The sequence below is a fragment of the Malus sylvestris genome, chromosome 16, assembly GCF_916048215.2.
Source record: "Malus sylvestris chromosome 16, drMalSylv7.2, whole genome shotgun sequence".
In the NCBI taxonomy this organism is placed as follows: domain Eukaryota; kingdom Viridiplantae; phylum Streptophyta; class Magnoliopsida; order Rosales; family Rosaceae; genus Malus; species Malus sylvestris.
Window position 1 is genome coordinate 13,343,375 of NC_062275.1, and position 14,880 is coordinate 13,358,254.

At 38.1% G+C, this 14,880-nt stretch overlaps 3 protein-coding genes across 3 annotated transcripts in view; 2 read left to right on the forward strand and 1 right to left on the reverse strand.

Annotated features, from left to right (window-relative positions):
• Nucleotides 1-6,648: 6,648 nt before the first annotated feature.
• On the forward strand, nt 6,649-8,073 carry LOC126606931 (40S ribosomal protein S21-2-like). The gene is made up of 4 exons (XM_050274332.1): nt 6,649-6,794; nt 6,899-6,970; nt 7,078-7,210; nt 7,774-8,073. Exons 2-4 carry the CDS (start codon nt 6,921-6,923, stop codon nt 7,837-7,839), a joined length of 249 nt encoding a protein of 82 aa, XP_050130289.1. The 5' UTR covers nt 6,649-6,794; nt 6,899-6,920; the 3' UTR covers nt 7,840-8,073.
• A 280-nt stretch (nt 8,074-8,353) lies between these two features.
• Nucleotides 8,354-9,324, reverse strand: LOC126606918 (putative F-box protein At1g67623). Its single transcript, XM_050274318.1, has one exon. It carries the CDS (start codon nt 9,257-9,259, stop codon nt 8,447-8,449), a length of 813 nt encoding a protein of 270 aa, XP_050130275.1. The 5' UTR covers nt 9,260-9,324; the 3' UTR covers nt 8,354-8,446.
• Nucleotides 9,325-13,126: 3,802 nt separating this feature from the next.
• Nucleotides 13,127-14,880, forward strand: part of LOC126606923 (uncharacterized) — a 19,864-nt gene continuing 18,110 nt past the window's right edge. The window contains exons 1-2 of the mRNA XM_050274323.1: nt 13,127-13,535; nt 13,646-13,707. Of these exons, the coding sequence (XP_050130280.1) occupies nt 13,384-13,535; nt 13,646-13,707 (214 nt within the window). The 5' untranslated portion in view covers nt 13,127-13,383. The remainder of the gene's footprint in view (nt 13,536-13,645; nt 13,708-14,880) is intronic.

Below are 14,880 nucleotides of genomic sequence, written 5' to 3' on the forward strand. Positions count from 1 at the left end.
GTCTAGATTGGCCGGAATAATGCATTATGAGGATGATTGCATGTGTTTGAAGGTATAACTTAAGCTTCCGGGTTGCAGCAAATGTTGCCAAAGTTAGCTTTTGAATTTTTGGTAGTTGGTTTCCGCATCAATGAGAGCTTTTAAACAGTGGAATATAGGTAGTTGGACCCTCAGCTCTTTTTGTATGAGGGTAGAGCTTATTGCTGCTTCAGATGCAGTTGCTCATCTAGTCAGACCTTGAATCTCTTTCAGAGTAGTCAGGGACTTCATATTCAAGATTGCTCGAATTTGCCTTGAATGTGCATCGGCGAGCCTCATCCCAAAATGCATGCTTTTCCGCCAGAGAGAAAGAGCCTGCCAGAGTTAGACCTTCTTTCATGATCAATTCTCTAAATAACAAATGGGCTGTTAAGAGTCATTTTTGGACGACTACATTAGCTATCGAGTCGCTACATCCGATTATCTTTGCTTTCTCTACTTTGAACTTTTTCATATAGTTGCGGAACGATTCCTTTAGGTTCTTCTTCACGTTGAACAAGTGGTCAGACTTCTTCTTGATCGAGTGGTAGAATGAATATCCTTCGGTGAAAACTAAGGAAATATCAACAAAACTCCTGATGGATCATGGCGGTAAGGTGTGGAACCAATCTTACGCCTCACCTTATAAAGTAATGGTGAATATTTTGCACATAAGAGCATCGTTGTTCTGATAAAGGACCATCGAGCTTCGGTAGTGCTTTAAATGCCTCTTCGGGTCTCCATCTCCTTTAAAGGTTGCGAAATATGGCATGGAAAACTTATGTGGAGGCTTTGCCTGCTCGATCTCGTCTGTGAAGGGTGACTTGCTCATATTGGTCATGTCCTGACGTAGCGCTTTGTTGACAACTTCATTGCATTGGAAATCACGCAATCACTCATTTAAGAGCATCTCTACCTCTTCCTGAATTTGCCTTTGTTGGGGGGTAACAGAGCTTTCGGCTACCCCCGGTCTTGACCTGCTGGTCTATGTTGCTCTTTTACGTGCTTAGCTCGTTTATGTTGTGGTGACGGTGCATGTGGTTCGTTCCTAGCAGGCGAAGGAATTCTTCGCAAGCTGCTGGTTGAACTTGAGCTGGACTGAGTAACTGCTTCTCTCCATCCTTCGTGTTACCTGTTTCGATGTGAGGTGGAGAATGCTCCTTGTGGGCCTAGCCACGAATGAACACTTCGCCTAGAATGTTGCTTATGTTAACTATCGAAGTGTGGCCCCTACCATGAATTTATGCTCGTCCGTGGGCCTAATCGAGAGTGCACACTCCTCCGTGTGACAAGACAGGATTATACGTTATCTCGAGGACCCAGTCGAGAGTGTACACTGCCCGAACGTTCAGTTCATGGTTGGTCGATTGGCTGATTGTCGGGACGTTGCTAGAGAGGTTCTTTGTCTGCCCTTGTCCTGCTTCGGGACACCTCGTCTAGGGCACGTTGCATTTCGGTGCGCTGCAAAAACTGATTCACCAAGGTCGTATGTTGTACGAAAGAGCTTGTCAACTCTATGACTTGTCGAGACAAATGTTGTTCTCCATTTGGGTTGGAATAGCTTGGAAGGAATGCGTCTCCTTGAGCAGTGGAAGTGTGGTAGACTCCGGGAGTAAGATTTGAGTTGGCAAATGTCAAATCCACAAAGAAATGAGGTGAAAATGCCCCCGGTTCAATCGTTGGCCCAAACGTTTGGAGCCAGGATAGTTAAACAGATCTTGGACCGATTTGGGCTGCTTGGAAGGCCACGGGAGTAGGCTAGGCCATAGGAGTAAGCTGCTCAGAGTGCGGCGCACATGGGTGCAAGGCTAGGGCTCGGCTCGGCAACGTGTTGGGCTTGAATAGCTCGAGCTAGCTCACCTTGGGCTTGGGCCCGTGTGGGCTTGAACAGCACGGCTTAAGCCGTGAATCTTGCCAATGGTGGCTGCCATGGTGGCCACCATGATGGTTGCTACGGTGGTGCCTCGTGGGGGTGGTGCCGCTCCACTCATCGTTGTGTTAAGTCTTGTGGATCGTCGTGGTCCTATTTCTTGAACGTTGGAATTTTCATTCGTTGAGATTTTCGAATCTCTTGTCATTGTACTTCTCTTTTATGTTTTATCTAAGAATTTTTATAAATAAAAATTCCAAGAGTAAGAACGTACAAAAAATCTACAAATGAACAAGAAAACGAAAAACCTTGAATGATAGAGTCTCCTACGAGCATGTGACTCAAACTCTCAATGAAGCCATCAATTTGTGGATGCAAATCTCTGCCTTCTTCTTCTTGGATGAAATTGCACCTGTAAAACAATTAACACATATGGTCAAGGCCAAAAGCCTCACACGCCCACGATGAATTTTACAAATGAACCTCCAATGCCAAAATTATAATTTTAGGGAAAAGTGTTTAAATAAATTTGAGGAATTTTGCAAGAGAGTTGGACTTAGGTTTTTGGGAGAAATATGACCTATTTGGAGAAAAGGGGTCCGGCCACTTATGGTGGTTTTTGGGTGTAATTGCAAGATATTATGTCAAAATAATATCTTACAATCAATTAGGAAATTAATTAGAAAATTAATTAATTAATTAGGAAATTAATCAATTAATTTAGTTAATTAATCCTAATTTGAATGAATAATTAAGGGTTACCTTGTGGGGAGAATTTGATGAGGATGAATGAAATATGTTTTGAATAAATACATATTTTGATCATTTTTTATCTTGATTGAGTTGTGATTGTCCGATGCTTGCGCGTGAGAGTTCCGGTGTGGATCGAGGGTAATTTTGTCATTTTCACCCAAAAGTACACGTATCGCCTCCATAATTTTCTTGATTATTTTTTACTCCACACATACTACACGACAAATAGCTCTAGGAGCGGCACCAAAGTAATGCCTGGAAACTGTCCTTGGCAATCAAAACCCCCCTCCAATCCCGTATCACCACTCCAACACCCCTCATATTAGTATAGCCCTTCACTGCCCCATCCGTATTAATCTTGACCCACCCTTGGCTAAGAGGAGACCATCGTGGGGTGGGCATTCCTCCTAACCTAGCAGTTTCACAATTCGCCGACTGAAACACTGATAACTAAGAAAAAAACCTTCTGCCACACTACCATAGGTAATGCTTGGGAACCCCTCCACACCCGTGAGTTCTTTTCTTGCCAGATGCCCCACATAATCAAACAAGCCAACTCAAAGTCCACCTCTTTATTCTCTAGCACCACAAGCAGCCAATCCTTAATTGGTATTTGAATACTCTCGGACAACCAAATACCGAACGAAGAACTAAACCACACCGCTCTAGTAAACGGACATGTAAGTAACACATGTTCTGCAGTTTCCTCCTCCCCTTGGCACACCTCACAGACCAACTCCACTCTCACACCTTTCTTACGGAGATTCACTTTGGTTGGAAGAATATCATGGCACACCCTCCAAGTGAAATTCTTAACTTTGGGAGGAATGTTAGCCTTCCAAAGATGTTTCCAAAGTCTCACATACGAACTTACATTGGTAGAGAAGGATGAACTGCTATCAGAGGATTGTAGCCATTGTCGAGCCACCCAACACCCACTATTAACAGAGAAAAAACCCCGCTCATCATAGTGCCACACCAACCTATCCTCTAGAGCATGGAAACTAATAGGAAGAGATAGAATTAGAGATACTTCCACCGGGATAAAAAAGTTCGGTAACAAATCGGTACGCCACACCCTTATAGAAGTATCAATCAACTCCTCAACCTTCATTTGAATCCATTTTGGGGAAGGTGCCGAGACTACCTTGAAAGTACTAGGCCGAGGTAACCACCTATCCAACCAAACCCTTATTGTCCGACCATCTCCTACCACCCACCTAGACCCTCGAACCAGTACCTCTCTCACCTTAATAATACTTTGCCAACAATACGAAGAGGATACAAAGGCTTCTGCTTCCCAAAATGAGGAATTTGGGAAATACTGTGCCTTGAAAACTTGCGCAACCAAGGACGAGGGATGGTGGAACACCCACCACCCTTGCTTAGCCAACACTGCCATATTAAAAGCATAGAGATCATGAAACCCCAACCCACCTTCAGCTTTGGGTTTACACATTTTGTCCCACAACCGTCAATGAATTTTCCGATCCTCCAAACCATTCCCCCACCAAAACCGAGCCATAAGTTAATGTAATTATTCACAAAATGTCTTTGGGAGCAAAAAACAGTTCATCGCATAAGAAGGGAGGGTTTGAGCAACAACCCTTATAAAAAGTTCCTTTCCCACATTACTCAGGAGCTTACTTTTCTACTTGTTAAGCCTTTGTGTCACTCGCTCCTTGATATACGATAAAATTTGTTTTTTATTCCTCCCCACACATGTCGGCAACCCTAAATATCTCTCGTGTCGTTCCACCAACTGAACGCCAAGGAAACCTACTAACATTTGTTGATCATATTGAAGCACATTCGCACTAAATGCAACACTAGTCTTACCAAAGTTCACCAATTGACCAGAAGCTTGAGAGTAGATGTCTAAAATATGTTGAATCACCGCACATTCATCCACATTCGCTCTACCAAAGAGGAAAATGTCGTTTGTAAACAAAAGGTGGTGAATCGTGGTCGCTTTCCCACATAGTCGAATGCCACTCAACTCCCCTACTTGCTCCTTCTGTGCAATAAGTGCCGAAAGGCCTTCAACACATAATAAAAATAGATATGGAGATAATGGGTTCCCTTGCCGAAGCCCTTGGGACAAAATCAAATATCCACACGGCTGCTCATTAATTAGAAAAGAATACGACACATATTTAACACACACCATCACCATCTTAATCACTAGCAAGCCTCAACTTATCCATCATAGCTTCAAGAAAGCACCATTCAACTCGATTATAAACTTTACTAAGATCAATCTTAAGCAAAAGAACCATCCCTACCAGTCCTCTTATTGTGCAAAAAATGCCCAATCTCCTTCTTAATTTGGGTTGGTAGACACATTTATATTCTTTTTAATTAACAACATCATCGTAATAAATGGAGTGTTCGGCAGGACGAAAATAAATGCTTCGACATTAAAAAATACATGAAGGAATATGTTGAAAACGTCTTATGTCAGACGATGAAGTATTTTGTATTTAAAAGATGTGTATAACCATTTTTAAATGAGTTTGGGTTGTTGGAGAATGTATAAAATTTGTCAAGTGATTAGTTTGATTTGCTGCAATAACTAAAAGAAAGAATGGAGATTGCCATAATATTGAATTCAAATATTCAAATCAAAGACTGAAGCCAACAAACTTGTTTGAGAAATATTAAGGAGATTCTCTTAAAGTGAAACTCTTCATGAACTCTTGTTATTTCACAGTTTAACGTCAATTTTTATACCAATATTATAAAACATTGTGCCAAAAAAATGACGTAACAGAAAGTCCATGAAAAATCCCATTTTTTAACGAATCTCTTTATCATCTCTCAACTTGTAAACCAAAACTTTATAAGTTCAGAAATCTCCAGCCCAAGTCTTATAAGGAAAAAACTACGTGTCAGGTTTCCAAGCCTACATATCAGGCTTAAATATAAGGAACTGAAAAGTAACGATCCATGGTAACTTCTATTCAGACTATCCTTACTAGAAATTTACATGAAGAGTTAAAAACTTTTTGATCACTATGTTTTGGATTGAAATCGAAATCTATGTTGGTCATTGTATACCTAGTTTATGGTCATTTGAAATGTCAAATTGGTAATGTTTGACAACAAAATGATGAAATTGGCTAAATTTAAAAAAACATATACCATTTTTTGTTTCAAAACAAGGCAGATTTTGAGTGTTCACCTATTAGATTACGTGTATGTGCAGCTATACATACAAAAAGGGGATCTGGTGCATTTCAATTTCTTTTGTCTCTACTTTATGGTCCCATCTTGTTATAGACGTAAGTCATAATGTAAAAATTCAAAACTTTGTTTAAACGGATCAAGTTTTGTCTATTATTGCGAAGTTCTGTCATTGAGGCATTTTGTCAAGAATTTGGTGGCCCTATTGACTTTTGTCGAGCTATGTTTTCGAGGCTTGCCAACGTATGTTGAACAATGATGTCGAGGCCCATCAAGTATCACGTTTCGAGCATTGTCGAAATATGATGAACATGCATTTTATCGAGTACTTGGTGGGTACTACCAGGTTTCATGCTAAACTAACATAGAGTTAATGAAAGACCTTTTGAGTTATTTCCCGTATTTTAGGGTCATGGGAGACTAGAACCCAACTGGTCCCTTAATGGAACTGCCATTGTCCCACCTAATTTTAGAGAGAAGACATTGTACACACGACTATCTTCTAGGGTAGTGCTATTCACACATCTCTTTTACTTTCCACACACCCTTTGTTTTTCGTCCGTTGACCATCTTCATTCATTCGATCTGCCGACAAAAAACTAAGAGAGATCTTTGAAGTAAAAAAAAGTGTGTAGATAGCATCACCCATCTTCTAAAATACAATGCCTAAGATTTTCAACCCTTCAATGATGTATAAATTGCGTTCAACGCACTGTGTAGGACTCTCATGTCACTGGTCTAGCCCGAGCCCAAATCCTGTAACGGGTCCAGAACAATACACGAGCCCAACCGTGTCATATAACTTTGGGCCAATAGGGTTTCGTCTGATAGGCCCAGTTTATAGTTATCACTGTCGCACTCCTCCTTTCGTATAAAAGCAAAAACCCCTTCAGATTTTAGAAAACCCTAACGAACGGAGAGCTCCTCACTTCCAGCAGCTGCCGCCACCACTCCGACTTCCCCAGAGGTATAGATTTCTCCTCTCCTCCATACATTCCGAGTCTTCATAATCCCCGCCGATTCGAGAAAATTCTCTGATCCGTTTCTGTGTATATTCGATTTGGTTTCTAGGGTTGTGATCTCGATCGCCAAGATGCAAAACGAGGAAGGAATCATCACCGAGCTCTACATCCCGAGGAAATGGTACTCAATCGAATCTAATCGGCGATTTTTTGTTGTGATTTTTTGGTTTTGGGATTGGGAGTTGAGGGTTTGGGATTAAATTTAGTGGTGTTTGTGTGTGGATGCAGCTCGGCGACGAACAGGCTGATCACCTCCAAGGACCACGCTTCTGTTCAGATCAACGTTGGGCATTTGGATGAACATGGCATCTACACCGGCCAATTCTCCACCTTCGCGCTGTGCGGCTACGTCCGTGCTCAGGTTCGCCTTCCTTCATTCGTACATTTACGGGGCTATTGTGGTAATATTTGTGTTTTTATTGGACATTTGTGAATGTACTGTGCGGTTAGAATGTGCAGAATGGTTGCGGAAATTGATTGTATTTTTGTTTTCATTATATTAGTTTCATTGATTTTGCTTATTTGCTTTGTGTTTTCACTATATTACTATGCTTCATTCAAAACCTGCAATGAGAAAAATAACGTACAAATCTCACACATTGAATGACTGGTGGCGGCTGAAAATCCTAAACTATGCCAAAACAACGATCATTTTTGTCAGCTCCGATTTACTTTATTACATCAGGATGCAATTGCAAGTTTGCAATTACAGTTTTTGAAATTGTTCAATTACCGAGAGATTTTAAACCTAAGTATGAAGTTTTTCGATTATTCTGATCTTGGGTTACAGAGGGGTTGTTTGATTAGGTTTTCAATGGAACTTGAAAGTTAATTAGCGTGTGTTTTTAATTTTGAATCCGTCATTTGCAATTTGGCTTTCCCTTTGCTCTTCTCTGATTTCCTTTGCATGCTTTCTTTTTTCAGGGAGAGGCCGACGGTGGTTTGGACCGACTCTGGCAGAAGAAGAAAACTGAAGTTAAACAACAGTAGAAAGAGATAATGATTCTTGTTGCTTCCTCGAACCTTCGGTTCTTGGGGATGGAAGTGTTTAATTTCTGAAGTAAAATGTGACGTTGAGAGGGCTTTTCTTATTCAATTAGTACTGCTTTTTGCAAGTAGTTGCCGATGTTTTGTGGTGTTGTTGAATTGGGCTTCTTTTGACTGTTAAAGTAGTGAAACTTCTACTCATTTGAGTACTTTAAATATATTCCTGGTTTCTTGAAATGATTTACACTCGTAATGCATGATTATCTTATGATATATGTCAAAAATTATACCCATGGCTATCTTCTGAGTATTGACATAGATTATGTCCTGTCAGTTACAAGTGAAAAGTATCTCGAGGATTTGCCGTTGTGAAACAAGGTTTCAAATATCGAAAAGGTTGCTAGCAAGCAACGTAAGTTTACATCTGACATGTATGTTGTCAATTGTCGAAAACTTCAAACATGAATATGAATGTTTGCAAACGTACATTTAAGGAATCTAGCACTTGTGATTAAAATTAAAATCCGAAACTAAGCACTTTATAAACAAAAGAAATTATTTACAAAATACAAATTCGATGAGACTTAAATCTCAAAATTCCAAGTGCTATCTAATCATAATTTGCACGACTACGACTTAATATATCACAAAATATATTTACTTCCTGATGCCATCTGCACGAATTACAGCTACTGAATTTATCATGGTCATCGAAATCCCATCCTTGTTCGATTGTGTACGGACCTTGTGGATCTCCACAGTCGTTGCATGCTTTCATGGCAGCGTTCTCATCGTGTGCTTCTACAATTCTACCTATTACTTCCCTATTCACCCACATTGTGTTCCAAATCAATTCCTTAATCCTCTCTCGGCATTCTGTCACGCTTAACCCTCTCGATTTGTGGCGGTTGAGTGAGTACAGAAGCTCAAGTCCTTTCTGCCTTGAATCGCCCCCGCAACACACCAAGATCGCTCCGTACACGTACGTTGCTTCTACGTGACCCTTTGAGGCTGCCCTCTTCAGAGACTCGACCCCCGCAGGTTCTATCCTCTTGCTTGTGAAGAGGTCGCGCATCCCTTGCCTGTACAAGGCCTCCGAATTGCCGAGATCCCTGCACCGCATCAGAAACCTCGTGTGTTTTTCACTTGCGCGCCAAGAAACCAGCGGGAACTTGCTAATGTCGACGTGCTCGAATATGTGATCATCTTGAGCACTTTCGTTGAAATCCTTGCAGCTTAACATGGCTGAATAAAGATCATCGAAGGAGCGCGAAGCGACCTTCGCGAGTACTTGGACCAGAACCTCGTTCGGAAGAGATTGAATGGACGAGGAGGCGTTTCGAGGTTTCTTCTTGTTCTTCTTCTTGATCCTGCGAGAGGCGCCGTTGACGATGCCTGGAATAAGAACAAAAGAGCGAACCATGGAGAACTTGGGAAGGAGAAAACGAAATCAGTTTGCTTTGCTGACGGTACAAGAAGCAATTAAACAACGTTGCGTGCGATTATATATAGTCAAACAGATGCAGTCTTTATCCTTGTAGGAAGAGGACAAGAAGCAACCGACGCCAAATCGGAATTGGATTTGTTACTAATACAACTTGGATTTGTGTTTTTTTTTTGGGTCAAAAGAGGTTATAGAGTTTTAAATACTTGGATTTGTTATTAATAACCAGTTAACTTGGCTAAATCGGTATTGGATTTGTTTCATGCTAATACAGAATCTTTTGCCCTACTACCAACTAAGAAAAATTACTTCATATAGGAGGGTAATGGTGTTTGGCTATTCAATATTGAAAATGATTTTAAATTCGAATTGCTATGAAATAATATGAATTACGAGGTTAAACTGTGTCACACTCCAACACTAGCATACTTTATAAGTAATACACTTTTTATAGATGTATCTTCAAGGCAGAGCCAGCAAATTTAACTCTGGTTGGTTAGCTAAAAAGTATATATATAAAAAAAAAGGTTTAGTTTTAGAAAATGACTATACTTTAATCTTATAAACAAGACTCGTCCAATTATTTTGTGTTCATCGACCTTTAATATGACAAATACATATAAAAATAAACATAAAAGGTTAACACACTGTAAAACCTACGGCTGGAAAAAAAATCCCAAAAATCCCAAACCGAACCGAAAAATTCCCGAAACCAAACTGAAAAAATCCCAAACCTAAATTCTCGAAAATTTCGGTGCCCAATACCAAACCGATCCTGAAATTTTGGTATGGGAATCGGTCTCAAGTTTTTGGGATTTCGGTAATCCCAAACCGAACTGAAAAAAAATATATATTATTTAATTTTTAAATATATATTTAGAATTTTAATAGCCGTTGGATTCTGTTGAGATTTAATCTCAACCGTTGCATATAAATTGCGTATGATTTATCCTTCCTGGTGTGAATGTATATATGTGTGTCTGTGTGTGCATGGGAAACACGAAAAAGTTTGGCATTGTAAATGACTAGGACAGATAAGGAGGGGAAGGAGGAGTGAAATGCACGCTAATGACTAATGGGAATTTTGATGCTCAAGCCCTCCATGAAATTTAATCTATGCACAGATTAAATTTATTTTTATTGCAACAGATTGGTTTGGTTGTATACTTGTAACTTACAATGGCCTATGAAATTTATTAAGAAAATTTAGTCTGCAACAGATTGACAACCCAATATAAAAGGTTGAATTTTAGTCCAAAAGCCCAAAATCATTTCGGGATTCCCGATTTGTCCCGAAATCTAGAAATTATTTCCGGATTCCCGAAAATTGAGATTCCCTAAAAATTGGTTTGGGATCGGTATTCGATTTGGGATTCCCAAAAAGTTCGATTTGGAAATCGGGACATGGATTTCGATTTGGTATCCCATACCGAACCACCCCTAGTAAAACCTTTTGAAATGGATAAAATTCATGCATAAAATAATTTGAAATTTGAAATATGCAACAAGTTGCTTTTGAAAATAATTAGAAGTACTATTAAAACAAGCAATTATTGTCATGCTTAACCATAAATTGGTAGTATATAAAGTGTAAAATAGATTGGATTATTTAAGAAATAAATAATAATGACGAAGGGTAAACTGTCGGTTTACCCCCTGAACTTTCACATCACTTTCGATTTCCCCCCTGAACTTTTCTATTGGAAAATTAAGGACTCAAACTAATTTTTTTAGCCAATTTGCCCCCTACCGTTAGTTTTTCATATATTCCATCCATATTTCCGTTAAGTGAGACCATGTGCATAACATGTGAGGATAGTTAAGTCATTTCACTCTTAAAAATGATTAAAAACTGAAAATAAATAATAATAAAAATTTTCCCTCTATTTTTTCCCGCTAATTCCTATCCTCAATTTTATTTTTCCCTCTCATTCCTATGCATGAGAAATAACATATGGTGTTATTGTCTTCATAAGTAGCTAAGTTAATCTTTTTCTTGAAGCATGTACTACCATTATTATTTTCTCTAACAAATTAATAATTTGACAAATGCTCATTGTGTTATTGTCTCCAAAGCAGTACATTAATATAAGAAACATGTCCATAAAAAAGATTAAGGTTTCTTATATTAATGCACTGCTTTGGAGACAATAGCACCATTAGCATTTGTCAAATTATTAATTTGTTAGAGAAAATAAAAATGGTAGACAATAACACCATATGTCATTTCTCATGCATAGGAATGAGAGGGAAAAATAAAATCGAGGATAGGAATTAGCGGGAAAAAATAGAGGGAAAGTTTTGCCTTTTTTTTTTATTTTCAGTTTTTTAATAATTTTTAAGAGTGAAATAACTTAACTACCCTCACATGTTGTGCACATAGTCTACTTAACGGAAATATGGATGGAATATATGAAAAATTAACGGTAGGGGGCAAATTGGCTAAAAAAATTAGTTTGAGTCCTTAATTTTCCAATAGAAAAGTTCAGGGGGGAAATCGAAAGTGAGGTGAAAGTTCAGGGGGTAAACTGACAGTTTACTCTAATGGCGAATGATGTAAATTGTAGATTGTAGATATATCTAGGTCATTGATCAAAATATTTGACTATAAGATATTGATTAAGCTCACAAATACGCAATAAGAAATACATGAATTCAAAGTCAATTTTGTCTCTTTAGTTTGACGTTGAAATCAATAGCGTCTCGTACTGATAAAGTATTAGAAATAAAATATAGAGAAAGAGAACGAAAGAGAGATAAGAGAGATAAGAGAGATATTGGAAGAATAAATCACAATGTGCCTTCTTTCTCATTAGGTATTTCATAGTAGTTTGAGTGTGTGTGATACACATATATAGGTAATATGAAACATGCCGCCTGAGTTTGAGCTATTGTTAGTTCAATATCGGTATGACACTCATAAGTTTATTAGAGTACAATAAATTTGTATCACCTCAAATTTTCTGGCTTATTAGACCAACTCCGACCTTAGGAGTAAGTTCTAAAATTTCCCTTATACTCCCCCCATTTCATTCCAACCCTTGTTCTAAAATTGGGTTAAGTGCTAGAACTAAAATAAAATAAAATAAAATAACTTGTACACCAGCCAAGAAACCACCATGGGCTAAATATCCTGGCCCACTGTGCTTGTAGACGCGCTGTGAAAAAAGAGAAAGCGTGCTAGTTAATGCACTAAAAGCATGGCAGCGCGCCAAAAAGCAAGGAAAATGGGACACTTTGAGGGGAAGTGGGGCCCAACCTAATGGGGTTGTCGGCCACCAATGTGCAATCCCATCTCCTTTAATTCTATCAGACGGCATAGATTTCCATCTCCTTCAAATCTAATGGGTGAGATTCATTCTTTAATAATCTGGGATTAAAATTTTAGGTTAGAAGAGTTGGAGCAGAAAAGTTATTTCTGGGTCAAAACTTAAATTTTATGGGTTAAAAATTGTAGGTTTTACTCCAATAGTTGAAAATGGTCTTATAAAAATAAATTTATGTAAAAATTTAATATATTAGTATCACACTCATTTATTGAAGCTACTAAAAAAAGCCTTAAAATATCTTTTTATTGGCCTTAAAATTTACATGGAAATTATTTTAACTAAGTACATATTATCTGTGTTTAAAATTTATTCGATGTAGTCGATATTTCCATAAAATATCTAAAAGATCAAAGACATATATGAAAATGGGTGGTGAAGTCTAAACTTCACCTCATATCGGAAAAACTCTTTAGTTTAGGTTAAAAATCGACAAATATCATTGATATTTCTGACCCATCTTTTTATATATTGGAGAAACTTTTATATTTTGTACAAATCCATGTTTGACAATCCCAAGTTTGACTTTAAATTTCCATAATATCTATAGAATGCAACTGATATCTATATAGATATTCGATATACAAATTTGTGATGTATTCAATATATGCGTCGATATTTCTACAAATTTGTATGTCGATATTTCTACCAATATCAATATTTTAAACTTTTATTTTATTTTATATTTTTGCGAAACAATATATTTTGTTAGATTAGATGTTAGATTAGCAATCAGTTGCTTTTCACTTCACACTCTTCAGTCCTTTCCTTTCTGTTATGTTTCTTTCCCGAGAGAACCTGCAAGGGAAGCGGACGATTTTTCCATCCGCAAGGCAGTGGTCAACCTGCCAATACAGGCGTCATCGTCGTTGCCGATTCCGGCATCAAATTCATAGCCGAAGATGTGCGGTCCAAAGACGGCATAGTAAGTAATCAAATTGTTAATAACTTGATATTATTCTTCTTTAGTCTTCAAATGTTTGCTAAGAAAATAAAAAAATGTACGTTTTTTATTAGTGTTTCACCCAATTTTGATTAGGTTTTCCACTACGGTTTCGTTGAGAATTCCGGCGAGGAAACGGAGTCCGAAATTCGAGAAAGGTGAAGAGGTGGTGTTGTGTGTGGATGAGTCTAGCAAAAGCTAATTACGCATATTCTCGAAGAAATCGACTCATTTGATTGTTTAAGTTTATCATTTAAGTTGCTGTGCTTGTTCTTTGAATAAACTATTAGGGTGCGTTTGTTGCGCCGGACTGTCTCGGACTGGACTAGCTGCCGGGACTAAGCTGGACTGGCTTAGACTGGACTAAGCTGGACTAATTTAGTGAAGCGTTTGGTGTAATGTCGGACTAAGAAGCATGATAAGAAAAACAGTACTGTTCACCAGATTTGTGCTTGCTTAGACTAGGATTACAAATTTTTGCCATTGTGTAATAGAGTAATGCTACAAATCTCATGATATGGGTTAATTGGAGCATATTTTTGCTATGTATATTATGAATCTTAAAAAAAATTGACAATTGTTTTGTTTCTATTACCTGCTAATAGAATTGGGTTTAATTTGCAAATGTAGCTTGGTTTACACTCTATCACCCAACAGAAGAAAAATAATAGTGCCCAATACATGCAACTTCAACAAATACAAGTACATAAGAAGATCTCCATAATTTAGAAAATCTTAATTAACATTAGTTAACATTAGCCAAAATAGATCTCCATAATTTACAAAATGGCTAGTTAACATAAGCCAAAATACTAGTGCAAAGCTAAGTTATAAGCCATAACATAAGATTGTATGATTAATAAAATACATCCATGTTAACATTAATAAAATACATCCATGTTAACATTTAGGGGTGGGTTCAAAAAACCGAAAACCGAAAAAAACCGAAAACCAAACCGAACCGAGGCCGAAAAAAACCGAACCGAAAAAACACCGAACCGAAACTGTCAAACCGAACCGAACCGAATCTGACTGGTTCGGTTTCGGTTTTTGAGGTTCGGAAACCGAACCAAACCGAACCGAACCGATATATATATTTAATTTTTTTTTAAATATTATAAATAGTTTAGTCATGCAATCATAACAAAACATACCTTGTTGCTAAGTTGGTTTCGGTGAACCTTTTCAAGCCCCAAGGCACGGGTTCGATCCTCCAGGATGTCTGAGATGTTTTTTTATTTTTTGGAGAACTTAACAAAACCCTTTAACCCTTTAACCCTAGCAACCATACCCATACCTTTTATTTTTTTTCATTCCCTTCCTCTCTCTCG

Excerpts from the sequence above, each read along its gene's own strand:
- LOC126606918 (XM_050274318.1), bottom strand. The coding sequence starts at position 9,259 with ATGGTTCGCTCTTTTGTTCTTATTCCAGGCATCGTCAACGGCGCCTCT.
- LOC126606931 (XM_050274332.1), top strand. The coding sequence starts at position 6,921 with ATGCAAAACGAGGAAGGAATCATCACCGAGCTCTACATCCCGAGGAAA. Across the intron at positions 6,971-7,077 it reads CTCTACATCCCGAGGAAATG|CTCGGCGACGAACAGGCTGA; the intron begins GTACTCAATCGA and ends GTGTGGATGCAG. Across the intron at positions 7,211-7,773 it reads GCGGCTACGTCCGTGCTCAG|GGAGAGGCCGACGGTGGTTT; the intron begins GTTCGCCTTCCT and ends TTCTTTTTTCAG.